Source organism: Chrysemys picta, chromosome 19, assembly GCF_011386835.1.
Source record: "Chrysemys picta bellii isolate R12L10 chromosome 19, ASM1138683v2, whole genome shotgun sequence".
NCBI classification, from domain to species: domain Eukaryota; kingdom Metazoa; phylum Chordata; order Testudines; family Emydidae; genus Chrysemys; species Chrysemys picta.
Genome location: NC_088809.1, coordinates 23,481,429 through 23,493,622, shown reverse-complemented (window position 1 = coordinate 23,493,622; position 12,194 = coordinate 23,481,429). Strand labels below are relative to the sequence as shown.

At 49.1% G+C, this 12,194-nt stretch overlaps 1 protein-coding gene across 1 annotated transcript in view; it reads right to left on the bottom strand.

The window, feature by feature from the left end:
- Positions 1–1,037: 1,037 nt before the first annotated feature.
- LOC101947097 (myeloperoxidase) overlaps positions 1,038–12,194 on the bottom strand; it is a 52,732-nt gene continuing 41,575 nt past the window's right edge. Inside the window, exons 10-13 of the mRNA XM_042846238.2 lie at positions 10,760–10,930; positions 7,483–7,720; positions 3,615–3,832; positions 1,038–1,592 (exon numbers count right to left, since the gene is read on the bottom strand). Coding sequence (XP_042702172.2) covers positions 1,567–1,592; positions 3,615–3,832; positions 7,483–7,720; positions 10,760–10,930 — 653 coding nt within the window. The 3' untranslated portion in view covers positions 1,038–1,566. The remainder of the gene's footprint in view (positions 1,593–3,614; positions 3,833–7,482; positions 7,721–10,759; positions 10,931–12,194) is intronic.

Sequence of the window (12,194 nt, the reverse complement as noted above, 5' to 3'; positions counted from 1 at the left end):
CTCCCACCCCTGTCACAGCATGGCATAGATGTTCGCCTTTACTGTTTTATAGATGCCAATTCATTGGCAAAAGTATAGGATCCCTTTAGCCAAGAGCTGATCCTTGCAGGACCCCACTAATAACCTCAGTCATTGATAATTCCCTGTTAACAATTCTCTTTGAGATCTCTCAGTCACCAATATGGAGCATGTGCGAATGGTGGTTTTGCTCACCTGAATGACTTTCATGGGGAAAGGCATCGCTTTCACTCTAGGACTTTGTAAATTCCAACTTCCACTTCCATTCCCCTAACAGAGCAGAGGGCCTTTACAAAATGGCTTGGAAAGTTTGTTTTTTTAAAACAAAAACAACCACCTGGTGTTCACTTACCACCTTCTCAAAAACAGCTGAGCAATTTTGCTCAAACTTTCCAGAAAATTGACCTGTGGCAAGTGTGGAAAATTTCAGACCTTACAGTTTGGCAACTGAAAACAAAAGTTTCTAATGGAAAGTGTCAGGCAATCTTATCCAGAGGTGCTGATCTTGCCCCATCCATCAGCTTGGTTTTTAGTGGGAGTGCGGTCAGGCTGATCCCCACCCCAGTCCGAGAAGAGTTAAAGAACTCCGGTCAGCCTAGCCTGCTGACCTGTGAGGCCTGTCAAGCCTGGAGATGGAGGGTCCCTAAAAGGGAGGATCCCTGCTCAGTGCAGGGGGGCCCTCTGAAGGAGCAGGAGTGCAGCGCAGAGCCCTTTGGCCCCTGGAAGCAGGGATTGCAGATCAGGGGAAAGGGTTTGAAAGCCTTGTCCACCTAGGCCCCCTCAGAAAGGAGAAATGCCAGGTCGTTCACAAAAGGGGGCTGATGCCTTGAACAAAACAGCTGTGGGGCGGTGCCCTGGACTCTGAGACAGGAGCAGTGGCACCCTTTCCCTGAGGGGTGCTCGAGACGTATATAGTCTCTCTATAGAGACGTATATAGAGGTAGTGCTATTTGGTTAACAGTGTATTTGTTCCAATATATTGACAATACTCAGAAATGGGAGGTGATGGTACCTGAATACACTTTTGCATAAATCCGGCTTTATTGAGATAATATCTTAAATGTGTACAACTTGCCCTTTCACCATTCAGAGAAACCAGAAAGAGAATCAATGATCTGTATGATAAAGAAATGGAAGAATCACAAAACTAGGCACCAGTAGGCAGCCTACAATCACTAACTTGTAAATCTGCACTCGTGGGCTTCAATTCAGTCTGGACGTTTTTAGCTAGTGTTATCAGCTAATCCTAGTTCTTTTAGCAATGGCCACTTGCAAGCTAATGACAGCGTTGGAAGTTTTTCCAAATGGAAGAAAATCTACACAAACACAGGCAAAATGACGGCAGGTAGGCCGTGCCTTCCAGCCAGTCACAGAGCGAGGCCGTGCCTTCCAGCCAGTCACAGAGCGAGGCCGTGCCTTCCAGCCAGTCACAGAGCGAGGCCGTGCCTTCCAGCCAGCAAGCGTCAGTAGTGGGTTAGACTGAAAATAGTGAAGAGTCTTTGCCAGCAGCATCCTCAATCCAGCCCTCCAGGGAAATCTCAACTTCCATCAGACGGAGTCACTGGATGCTTGTTCTGTGGGGTGAAATGGGCAAGGTGTTAATAAAGCAGAGACGGCTCCTGGGTGGCTGGGATTGTCCTGGACATGAAATTTCCCCTGAAATATTGTGTATTCTGTCTCTGAGTGAAGCAGTTTTTGGCGTTGAACATTCAGCACCGGTAATTACCCAGGTCATCCCATTCACCTTTTTAGAATATTGGCTTTCCCCCCAGTCCTCTGGGACTTTCCCATTCTTTCTAATATTGTTAAAAATTAAGATCAATGGCTCAGAATGCTTCTTGGCCAATTCTTTTGGAACTCTAGGATGCAAATTCTCTGGTTCTGCAGATTTAAAGAAATTTCTCTTTAGCAGGTGTAGTTTCACATCTGCCTAGTTACTGTTGGAATAAAAGGGATATCACTGGCCCTGTAAAACACGATTGCATCATCCAGCTTCTTTTCAATCTGATGTTAGGGGGCCCTTTAATCTACTGGACAAAGGCATTCAAGGCCCAGTGGCTGGCAGATGAAGCCAGACAAATTCAAACTGGCAATAAACTCTAATGGTTAACAGTGAGGGTGATCAACTACTGGAGCAGATTACCAAAGGGTAGGATGGAATGTTCACCTCACTGGCACCTTGCTTTCTCCCGGTCCCTGTAGCGCTCAGCTCCTGGGGACTGAAATGCTTTAATTTAACCCAAGTGATTAGGCTCAGTATAGGGATTACTGAGTGTAATTTAGTGTCCTGTGCTATATGGGGGTCAGACGAGATGATCAAGGATCCCTCCTGCCCTTAAAGGCTATGAACGACTCCAGCTTTCAATCCAGTTTGAGTGTCTCTTTCTAACAGTTATGCTCTAGCTCAATCACAATGTCTTGGTGTCAGTACAGGACTGGTTGGGTAATGGTCTCTGGCCTGTGCTATGCAGGAGGTCACACTAGAGGGTGAGGAGGGTCTCGTCTGTCCTTACACCTCTATGAATGGGGCACAGTTAGGAGCAATGGGCTGAAATTAAGGGAAAGATTAAGCTGACAGCTCTTCTGCCACCATGCAGATGGGCAAGGCTCAGTTCAGCATCACATGAGGCAATTGGGAGACCAAGTGAGACGGTGAGGGCTGAAGTGTCAGCAGTACACAGGTGATACCCAGCTCTGCTCTCCTTTATACCACCAGGAAACACCACCACCTTTCGGGTTTCTGTGACAGGGTGTACTTGTCCCGCACTGGACAAGGAGGGGTTAACCCCACACTGTGGGCCAAGGAAGCCACATCCCCTGGCCCCTGCTGGGCATGCTTCAACTGGAGTACTTGTATAAGGGGGCAGCCCAGCTCAGTCAGGGCTGACTGCTGAGGAGGAGGACACAGGCTTGCAGGTTCCCACCCGGGAGCTGCTGGAGGTGGAGCCCGAGACCATGGAGGCCAAGCCCAACAGGATCTGGACGGATACTCAGCTACTCATGGACACCCAGGAGATGTCCGAACCGCTGGGAACTTTACAGGTCAGAGACCCGGGAAATCCAGAGATTGTGCCACTGGAAGACACAGTGAGAAGTAGCCCAGGGGAACTAGACATTGATCCAATTGTTGGACTGGCTCAATGAAAATGATCAAGGGGCTGGGGCACATGACTTATGAGGAGAGGCTGAGGGAACTGGGATTGTTTAGTCTCCAGAAGAGAAGAATGAGGGGGGATTTGATAGCAGCCTTCAACTACCTGACGGGGGGGTTCCAAAGAGGATGGAGCTCGGCTGTTCTCAGTGGTGGCAGATGACAGAACAAGGAGCAATGGTCTCGAGTTAACACAACTCCACCAAGCAGTGCTAACATGCCCTCATGTTATAGTGAAGACAAGCGGGAGCCTATGGGGCAGAGGGGAAGATCAAGGTGGGGGATTGGGAGGAAGGATCTGTTGGAGGAAGGGTGGCTGGAAGAGTGAGTTTGTTTGGGGATTGGGGTTGATCTGGGGAGGAAAGGCCAGGGAATGCTGGGGAGGAGAAGCCTCCACATGGGCCCAGTTGTGTGTGTTTCTCTGGGCACGGGGTCCATTCTGTACCTTTCACTCCATAGTTACTGCGTTGTCTCCAAGGTGACAACTCAATACTGTCGATCATTCTGCAGTTCACAAAGTCCTCAGGATAGCGGTTGACCTTGAACGCATCCCTGGGCACCTCTCTAATGCGAGTGTTATCACAGAGAACCCGCGACAATGAACTTCTGCTCAGGGCCCGGCGCTGCTGTGGAGTGAAAACCCCGGGATTCTCCCACCAGAATCTACAAAGAAGCAGAAAAGCAGCAGTGTTACAGCCCGTGTTTATCCTTCTTGGGAATGAATTTAGTCCTGGGGGGGTCATGATTTGTTTTGTCTCCATTGATATGAAAAGTGGCCTTGCCTGTGAAATGGAAATACACGTGGTGGTGTGGGACATCGGGGACTCGTTGTAGGCAGCGGCAAAACTCCCACCAGCTGCAGTGGGGCCACAATTTCAGCTGGTAGTTTAAAAAAAGTGTATTTCTAATGTTAATAAATCTCCTATAGCCAAAATGCCTTCAAGCTTTCTAGAGAAGAGTTCCACTGAAAATGAAAAGAATTTTAGATTGCAAAGTCACGGGCTAAAAAGCTTCTGCGGGAATCACAGATGGTCTCTGGGCTGGGCTGTGCAGGAACTCAGACTATTATCACCATGGTCCCTTCTGGCCTTAACATCTAGGAAAACCCTGAATTAAGGCTGCCGGCACAATCTTAACGCTACCCTCTTGTATGTATGGGCTGTGATCGAGACCTTAATTGAATGATCACGTACTGTTTAGTCCACAAACGACCCCTGGCTCACTCAATGCACGGTGCTGTATGAATGAGGCAGCTGCCTAGTTCTTTGTTGTAAGAGGGGGTTTGGGGGGCCAGTCGACCTAGTGGTTGGGGGACCTGACTTCCTGCTCCCTGCTTGTGTAGTCGAGGTGCTTCAGACTTTAAGGCAGGATGGACGGGGCATGCAGTGGAGTGGGAAAACCTGGGTAAAAGGATCTGCAATGGTTGAGAACCCTGGAATAAATTGGCTAGAATAGTGAGCTGGCTACCACGGCCACCTCCTCAAAGGTTTCAAAGAAGGCCTCAGGATCATCACCAGGTCCCACCTTGGCGAGTCTGACAGCAGGGGCAATCGCAGCTGGGGTGGGGTTCACTGGTTCTGCTGGAGTACATGGCCGTAGTACTGTAGCCACCTGCTGGACCATCTGCTGCTGCTAGGCCACTAACTCACAGATCCACTGCTGCTGCTGTTTGGCCATTCAAACTGTTACAGCTCCTGGCCTTCTCCTGGGGCCTGCTTGGGCCTTGCAGTGAAAATGAGCACATGCCTGAGGATGGGGGAGAGCAAGCGACAGAGGGAGGGGGATGCAGTGAGCAGGGGTGGGGCCTTGGGGAAGGGGTGGGGCAAGGGTGTTTGGCTTTCTGGAATTAGAAAGTTGGCAACCCTATACTGGGGGCCTTTCTGGGACCCCGTCTCTCTGCAGTGCTAGACATGCTAGTATAAGGGTCATCTGAGGGGAGGGGGAAATGGGACACTCCCCCCCCCCCCAACTCTCAGGTGGGGAGACAATAACTTATCCCCCCACCGTCAAGCCTGTGGCAGAGGGGACGAGGGAGGGAGGGGAGGAAGCTGGCCCAGCTCAGGTCCCTCTGGTTTATCACTTGTTACTTTGCCAGCTCTGAACCCTGCAGGCTGAGATTCACCAGGCTTGGTCTCTGCCTCAAGCTGGATTTTTCTGCTGTGTTTCAGCAAAAACGGTTTGGCTCCTCTTGAGAACAGGGTGAGGGAAAGAGGTAGTGTTGCCCACATTAGCCAATTTTTCCTGCCATTTCTTTGAAGAGCTCTAGTGCTCCCAAGGGTTTGTGGCTTGGATGTGAAATTTAGCAGGAGGAACAAACGCCTGTAAGTTACGGAGTTACTAGCTCTGCGCCCGTCTGTCAAATGGGGCCCACAACACCTTCCTACCGCACTGAGGTGTTGTGAAGATACATTGGTGATACTATGGTAAGTGCCCTGGAACTGCCCATGAAGAAGTGACTAATTCTGTATTCAGTGCAAGGTTTGGATGATGTGAGGTGAACACGGCAGGGGCCACCCGCTGAACAATAGGGATAAAACGAAATATTGAACAGCTGCCTCATTCCTGGAGCACTGTCCGTCCTGTGGTGTTTTCCCCAGAACCCTGACAACACACAATCGTGTCATTAAAAAGACTGTGTCAAAATGCACACGCACAAGGGTGCCGAATTCAGATCGCAGGCAGCCTTATTTCTGGCATTTCTGAGTGCTTCTGAGTGCTCGACTTTGCAAACTGCATAACTTTTCTTAATGTGAGTACTTGTGGCACCTTAGAGACTAACAAATTTATTAGAGCATAAGCTTTCGTGGACTACAGCCCACTTCTTCGGATGCATATAGAATGGAACATATATTGAGGAGATATATATACACACATACAGAGAGCATGAACAGGTGGGAGTTGTCTTACCAACTCTGAGAGGCCAATTAAGTAAGAGGAAAAAAACTTTTGAAGTGATAATCAAGCTAGCCCAGTACAGACAGTTTGATAAGAAGTGTGAGAATACTTACAAGGGGAGATCGATTCAATGTTTGTAATGGCTCAGCCATTCCCAGTCCTTATTCAATCCTGAGTTGATTGTGTCTAGTTTGCATATCAAGCATTGATTATCACTTCAAAAGTTTTTTTTCTCTTACTTAATTGGCCTCTCAGAGTTGGTAAGACAACTCCCACCTGTTCATGCTCTCTGTATGTGTGTATATATATCTCCTCAATATATGTTCCATTCTATATGCATCCGAAGAAGTGGGCTGTAGTCCACGAAAGCTTATGCTCTAATAAATTTGTTAGTCTCTAAGGTGCCACAAGTACTCCTGTTCTTTTTGCGGATACAGACTAACACGGCTTCTACTCTGAAACTTTTCTTAATGTAGTGTTTTTGCATGGCATAAATTATGGGAGAATGGTGGTAACATCATTGTTAAAAGGAAAACTCTGTTGCAACGTTAACTGTCAAATTAAACCTGCATTTCTAAGAAATGTTTTAAAAGTGGCAATATATGAAACAGAAATTAAAATTGACATAGTGTTTGTATTTTTCATGTTGGTTTGAAGCAGGCCGGATTCATACACACAGGATAAATAACCCCAGAAATTACCACCTTTAAAAGAGATTTAAGGAAGTGTTTCACCTTTCTTCACAGCCCTCTACAGACCATCCATGCACCAGTGAGTGGAGCTGTCTGGCCACATAGGGGTTAATCAACTGTCCTTCCCACAGGGGCGCTGTGATGCAGTAGGGAGCGGGGTAGATTGACCTGGGAATGTCGTTTAGTTTTACTGGACTGTCTGCATGGGGGATGGGAGAGCAAGGGATGACTTTAGGTGAGGGACGGTACCTGCGCCTGTAACCTGAGCCAGGAAGGGGGGTGGGGGGAGTCGACACCTTTGCCTGGGAAACTGGACAAAGGGAGAGAGCCGGCTGGAGGGGTTTTTTTTGGTTTCAGTTTTGGGCTGGCTGGGAAGAGGCAGGGAACCCAAGTCTGGGGTCTAAGATCCTTGCCCCCCAGAGGGACCTGGCTGAGGGGTCCTGGTTGTACTTACAAGCCCTGCTTGGGACTGTGTTCCTGTCGACTAATAAACCTTCTGTGTTACTGGCTGGCTGAGCGTCACGGTGAATCGCAGGAAGTGGGGGGGTGCCACTCCGTGACAGGCGCCCCTTTAATAACTGTGAATGAAACTCCGGTATTGGGCCGTGGCATTTGGAACACCAAGCAAGCCCATCGGTGAGGGACTGGAACAGCACATGACACCAACTGCCAATTGTTCTTTTGTAAATAAAATGGAAGTGGAGATTCACTTTCCAGTCAGCCTACCTGTCCCCATCTCGCAATTTCCTGAACTGAGATCCAATGATGCAAGCCAGGAGAGGTCCCACTCTGCCATTGGGAACAAACGGCTCAGCCATAGCCCCAATCCAGATGTCGATATTGTCTGGTGTCCCGTACAGGTCCATGAACTTCCTGGCCAGCTTGGGATTTCTCAGCACTTCAGAGAGTTCAGCTAAGTTGTGAGGCTGTGAGAGCCCACAGAATTGCCTCCAGGCGTTATACCCTGCGGAACCAGAGCAGAACAGTCAATACCGCCATCTCCCTCCCACCTGTGCTAGCATCTCCCCATTGTAGTCCATTCTCCACGCGCAGCCCGCTTTGCCATTGCCCAGGATTTTAAAAAATATTTCAGCAGCTGTTGATCTGTCATCTAGAATCAGACACTGAATTAACAAAGTTCTGTCTTCACAAATGGGAGTGGGAGTTAAAGCTGAGCTGGAAAGTTCAGTGTCCTACTAACTTGATAACTATGTGGCACTGGGAGTGAATGTATCCATGAGGAATGCAGCACAGGACCTATTGTCAATCCCTGTTTTCAGATGCTCGTAACTTTCTGAAGTGTCACCGGGGGAGGGGGGCTGGCTTTTCCATGAGCTAGACTGTGTCCATAAGACAAAGTCCTTGTTCAGGGCCAGTGTCTCGCTGGATGCCCCCAAGGCCAGTGCAGGAGGCAGTGACTCCTCCTGGTGTCCCAGCCCCGTTACTCTGAGGGCTGGGGGATGTAAGCAGACGTGTAGCACCCCTTGCTCCAGTGCACCAGAACCAAGCTCTGCAAGATGCAGGGCAGTAAAGGCTGGGTGAAAATCAAACCCTCCATTCAGGCCTGTAACCTGGACACCATCTTCGACTTGGTCCTCAGCCCGGCTAGGTCTAAATCTTGCTGAGTCTTTCTGTAAAACATCTCTAAGATACGGCCGTTCCTGTCCATCCACACAGCTACAGCTCTCGGCCAAGCTCTCCGCATCTTGCATCTCAATTACTGCAGCAGTCTCTTCTCGGGCCTTCACAAATGCAATCTTGCTCCACTCATAACAATCCAGAATACTTCTGCAAGGATAATTTTCCTAGTCCATTGCTTTAACCATGTCATTCCTCTTTAGATCCCTCCACAGTCTCCTACTCCTCTAATGCATCAAACACAAGCTGCTTGTATTCACTTTCAAGGCCATTTACGGCTATCATCAAGGCTTCACCCTGCCTATCATCTCTCATGCACCATCTAGGTGTCAGTTCCTACCTGACTGGCCAATGGCAGCCTACATTGCCCACTTGTTAAATTTTCAAACAAGCACCTTGGAGCTTTCTCTCATGCTGTCCCTTGCACATGGGAGCAGCTCCCTGTCAACATTGTCAAAGCTACCTCATTATCCGCCTTCAAACTCTCCTGTGAGTGATGCCTACAAAAGCTTGCCAACAGGTAGGCTGCTGCTGTGCTGAGACCCACTGCCTGTCGTGCTCATCAATATTGTCTCGCTGTTTCCTTGTGCTTCCCCGGAGGTACGTCTGCAGCCATCTATTGTCTCATCGTATACTTAGATTCTTGTTCTGTCTTTTTGTTTTGTGTTTGTACAGGGCCTACCACAGTGAGGTCCTGGCCCATTACTTGGGCTCCTAGGTTGTATGGTCAAACAAATAACAATAATAATCCGAGGTTCAGAATCTGCCAAAGGACATTGTTTTGTTTTTGAAAGTTGGAGCAATTTCTACCAAAAAGTGAAGTCCAGATACTACTCCTGCTGGGAAAAATCTACCTCTGTCTGCCCATTTAAAGAGCGCATTATCAAATTTCTGTTCCCCATGTGGTACTTACAGACTTACAAGTCAATCATTAACCTTCTCAGCGTCAAGCTAAATAGATTGAGCTCCTTGCCTCTCTCACTATCAGGCGTGTTTTCCAATCCTTCGATCATTCTTATGGCTCTTCTCTGAACTTTCTCCAGCTTATCAACATTCTTCTTGAATTGTGGGCACCAGCAGTGCACACAGGATTCCAGCAGCGGTCTCACCAGTGCCACATACAGAGGTAAAATAACCTCTCTGTTCCTACTCAAGATTCCCCTGTTTATGCCTCCCAGGATCTCATTAACTCTTTTGGCCACGGCATTGCACGGGTATCTCACGTTCAGCTGATTGTCCACCATGACCCACAAATCTTTGTCAGAGTTTGAGACAATTACACCAGAAAATCTCCTGGACATCTTCTTCTTGTTGGTGCTGAGGCACTGTCCTCTCCTACCCCTCTGACTCGGTGTCCCGTTCGATGGGGTGCCCCCCGTCCCTCTCAGGGGTTCCCAGGGCTCTGCCCTTTACTCATCTCCATTCGCTCCTTGGACAGCCTCACAGGCCGCAGCTCTCATCTGCATGCTAATGGCTCACACAGCTCTCTCCATGCCTGGCCTGTCTCCTACCATCCAATCCCGCCTCTTGGCCTGGCTCTCAGACATCTCCCTTCGGGTGTCCTGCATCATCTTACCCTGAACACGGCCAAACCCAAACACCTTCCCTTCCCTCCCAACCTTCCCTCTTCTCCACCACGATCGATAGCCCCCAACCCCTGTTCCTCAGGCCTGAACTGCGGGGGCTATTTCTGATTCCGCCCTCACCTTTGCTGCCCATCCCGGCCATTTCCAAACTCTGCTGCTTCCTCCACAGTGTCTCCAAGATCCCTTCTTTTCTTTCCATTCCCACACCAGATCTCTAGTCCAGGTCCTGACTGCTGCACCTGCCTCCCACTGGCCACCCGGACACACCCTTTCCCTCTGGCCCATCCAGAATCCAGCGATAGAGCCACCTTCCTTCTCCATCCATCTGATCACGTCCCTCCCCTGGCTCCCATCAGCTCTGACATCAGAATTAAGCCTCTGGCCGCCACCTCCAAGTCTCTGTTCAGTTCTGCCCCTCCCTGGTTATCTTTCCTTTCCAAATGTTGCATTATCCCCATCTCCTCTACTCCGCCTCTACTCCCCATCTGCCCATTTATCATGCTCTCTGACAGCCAATCACCTCCAGCCTCCTCCCCCACATCCCTCCTCCCCATGCCTGGACTCCCCATGCTCGTCCAAAAGGCCCCACACTATCCATATTTAAATCCCGCTTAAAAGCCTTTTGGTGAATGTTGATAATCAATACAGAATTGTTTTTCCTCCTTGACATCTGTCTGTCCCTAGGGCAGGGGCTGTCCTTCCTTGGCTGTCTGGAAAAATCACATTGTGGAAGTGACTGCAAACAAAGCAGAAAGGGATGCAGTCTTATGCTTACTTACCTGGAAGACCATGATCTCTTCCACGTTGCAGGTTTAAGGCTGGTAGATCCAGTCCAATTACTTGTAACTGTTCAAAAAGCCGCTCTTGGAGCTCCTCCACCACCATTTGATCCTGTTTCATTAGTTTCGCACGGACAACCAGCATACCACGGAGAAGCGGGTCAATGCCACCTGCAATGAAGGTCAAGTCCAGAAAGAAACAGAACAGTCTTTTAATAGATTCTACCTAGTAGGCTACATTTTGTGCAACAGAAGGTTAGCCCCAATGCTCCCTTTGCTCCTCAGGGGTCACCTGAGATCCTTCCCGCTCTGATGGTTGGGGAGGTCATTCCTAGCTAACAGTATGTGCCATGTTCCCCCTAAAGAATCAGAGTAGTTTTTAAGAATGTCTGTAGACGCAGAGGCCTGTTGTCTGATAACAACATGAGCTGCTCAAAGGAAGCCAAGCAGTTTTAGTAAACAAACTGCATAGGAAGAACTGGAAAGGTTTCTCCTTCAGGAAAAATGGAGCTTTGTGTTTTTACCTCACAGCAACAAAACAGGAGCTGGGAAAGGCCTTGCAGGTAGAGCTGGCTGGGCAATGTGTGTTTTGTTCCTGGGAAAAATGTCATTGAAATTTGTCTTCAAAAGTATAACAGAGGCTTGGGCGGCCTAGTGGTTAGATCTCCTGACTCTCGGCCCCCTGCTGAGCTCCATTTTTAAGTCTGGGGGTGGGTAGGAGGACCCAGGACCTCCCTCTCCACCACGTCCCAGCCCGGGGTCCTGTGCATGTCAACCCCCAAACAGAGGGGTTGGTGTCCCTCCCAGCAGGGAGTCAGAATCCACTGTCCTGGGCTACTTCCTACCAGTAGGTTTAGTTTGGGGCATGGCCCCTCTAGTCCAATCTTCCAGACAGCATGCTTCCTGTAGGGTTCCTTCTTGGGACTGGGGCAGCACCTCGCTGCAATCCCAGGCTCCTTCAGGCAGGGCAGCCACGAACTAGTGAGGGCAAGCCCCACCGTATCTCGGGGATCCACTCAGTCAGTTCTCTCTGATTCTGGGGGTTCCTTTGCAGTCTCCCCTTGGCTGTGGAGCCAGGGCTTGCTTTCTGTCCCTTCTGGTAGTTCCTGCCTCTACACCAGTCAGCCCTGAACTGAACCAGGCTCCCTCCTTGTCTCTCCCCTATAGGCCTGGCATTGGCTGCAGGCATAATGGGCAGAGGTTAGTTGGGCCCAAAGGCTTCTTCAACCCCTTCCGTGCTGGTGGGTGGTTCCCCTTCTTCACCAAAAAGGTTTTCAGGTTTTCATCAAAAATTTGAAAATCAAAATTTTGGGACCAACAGTGGCAAAAAAGTGAAAAATACCTGATTTTTCAACTGAAATGTTTTGGTTTTCAGGTTTTCAACAACAACCATTCAAAAATGTTGTTATAAGTGGGTATTTTCTGTGGAAATTTT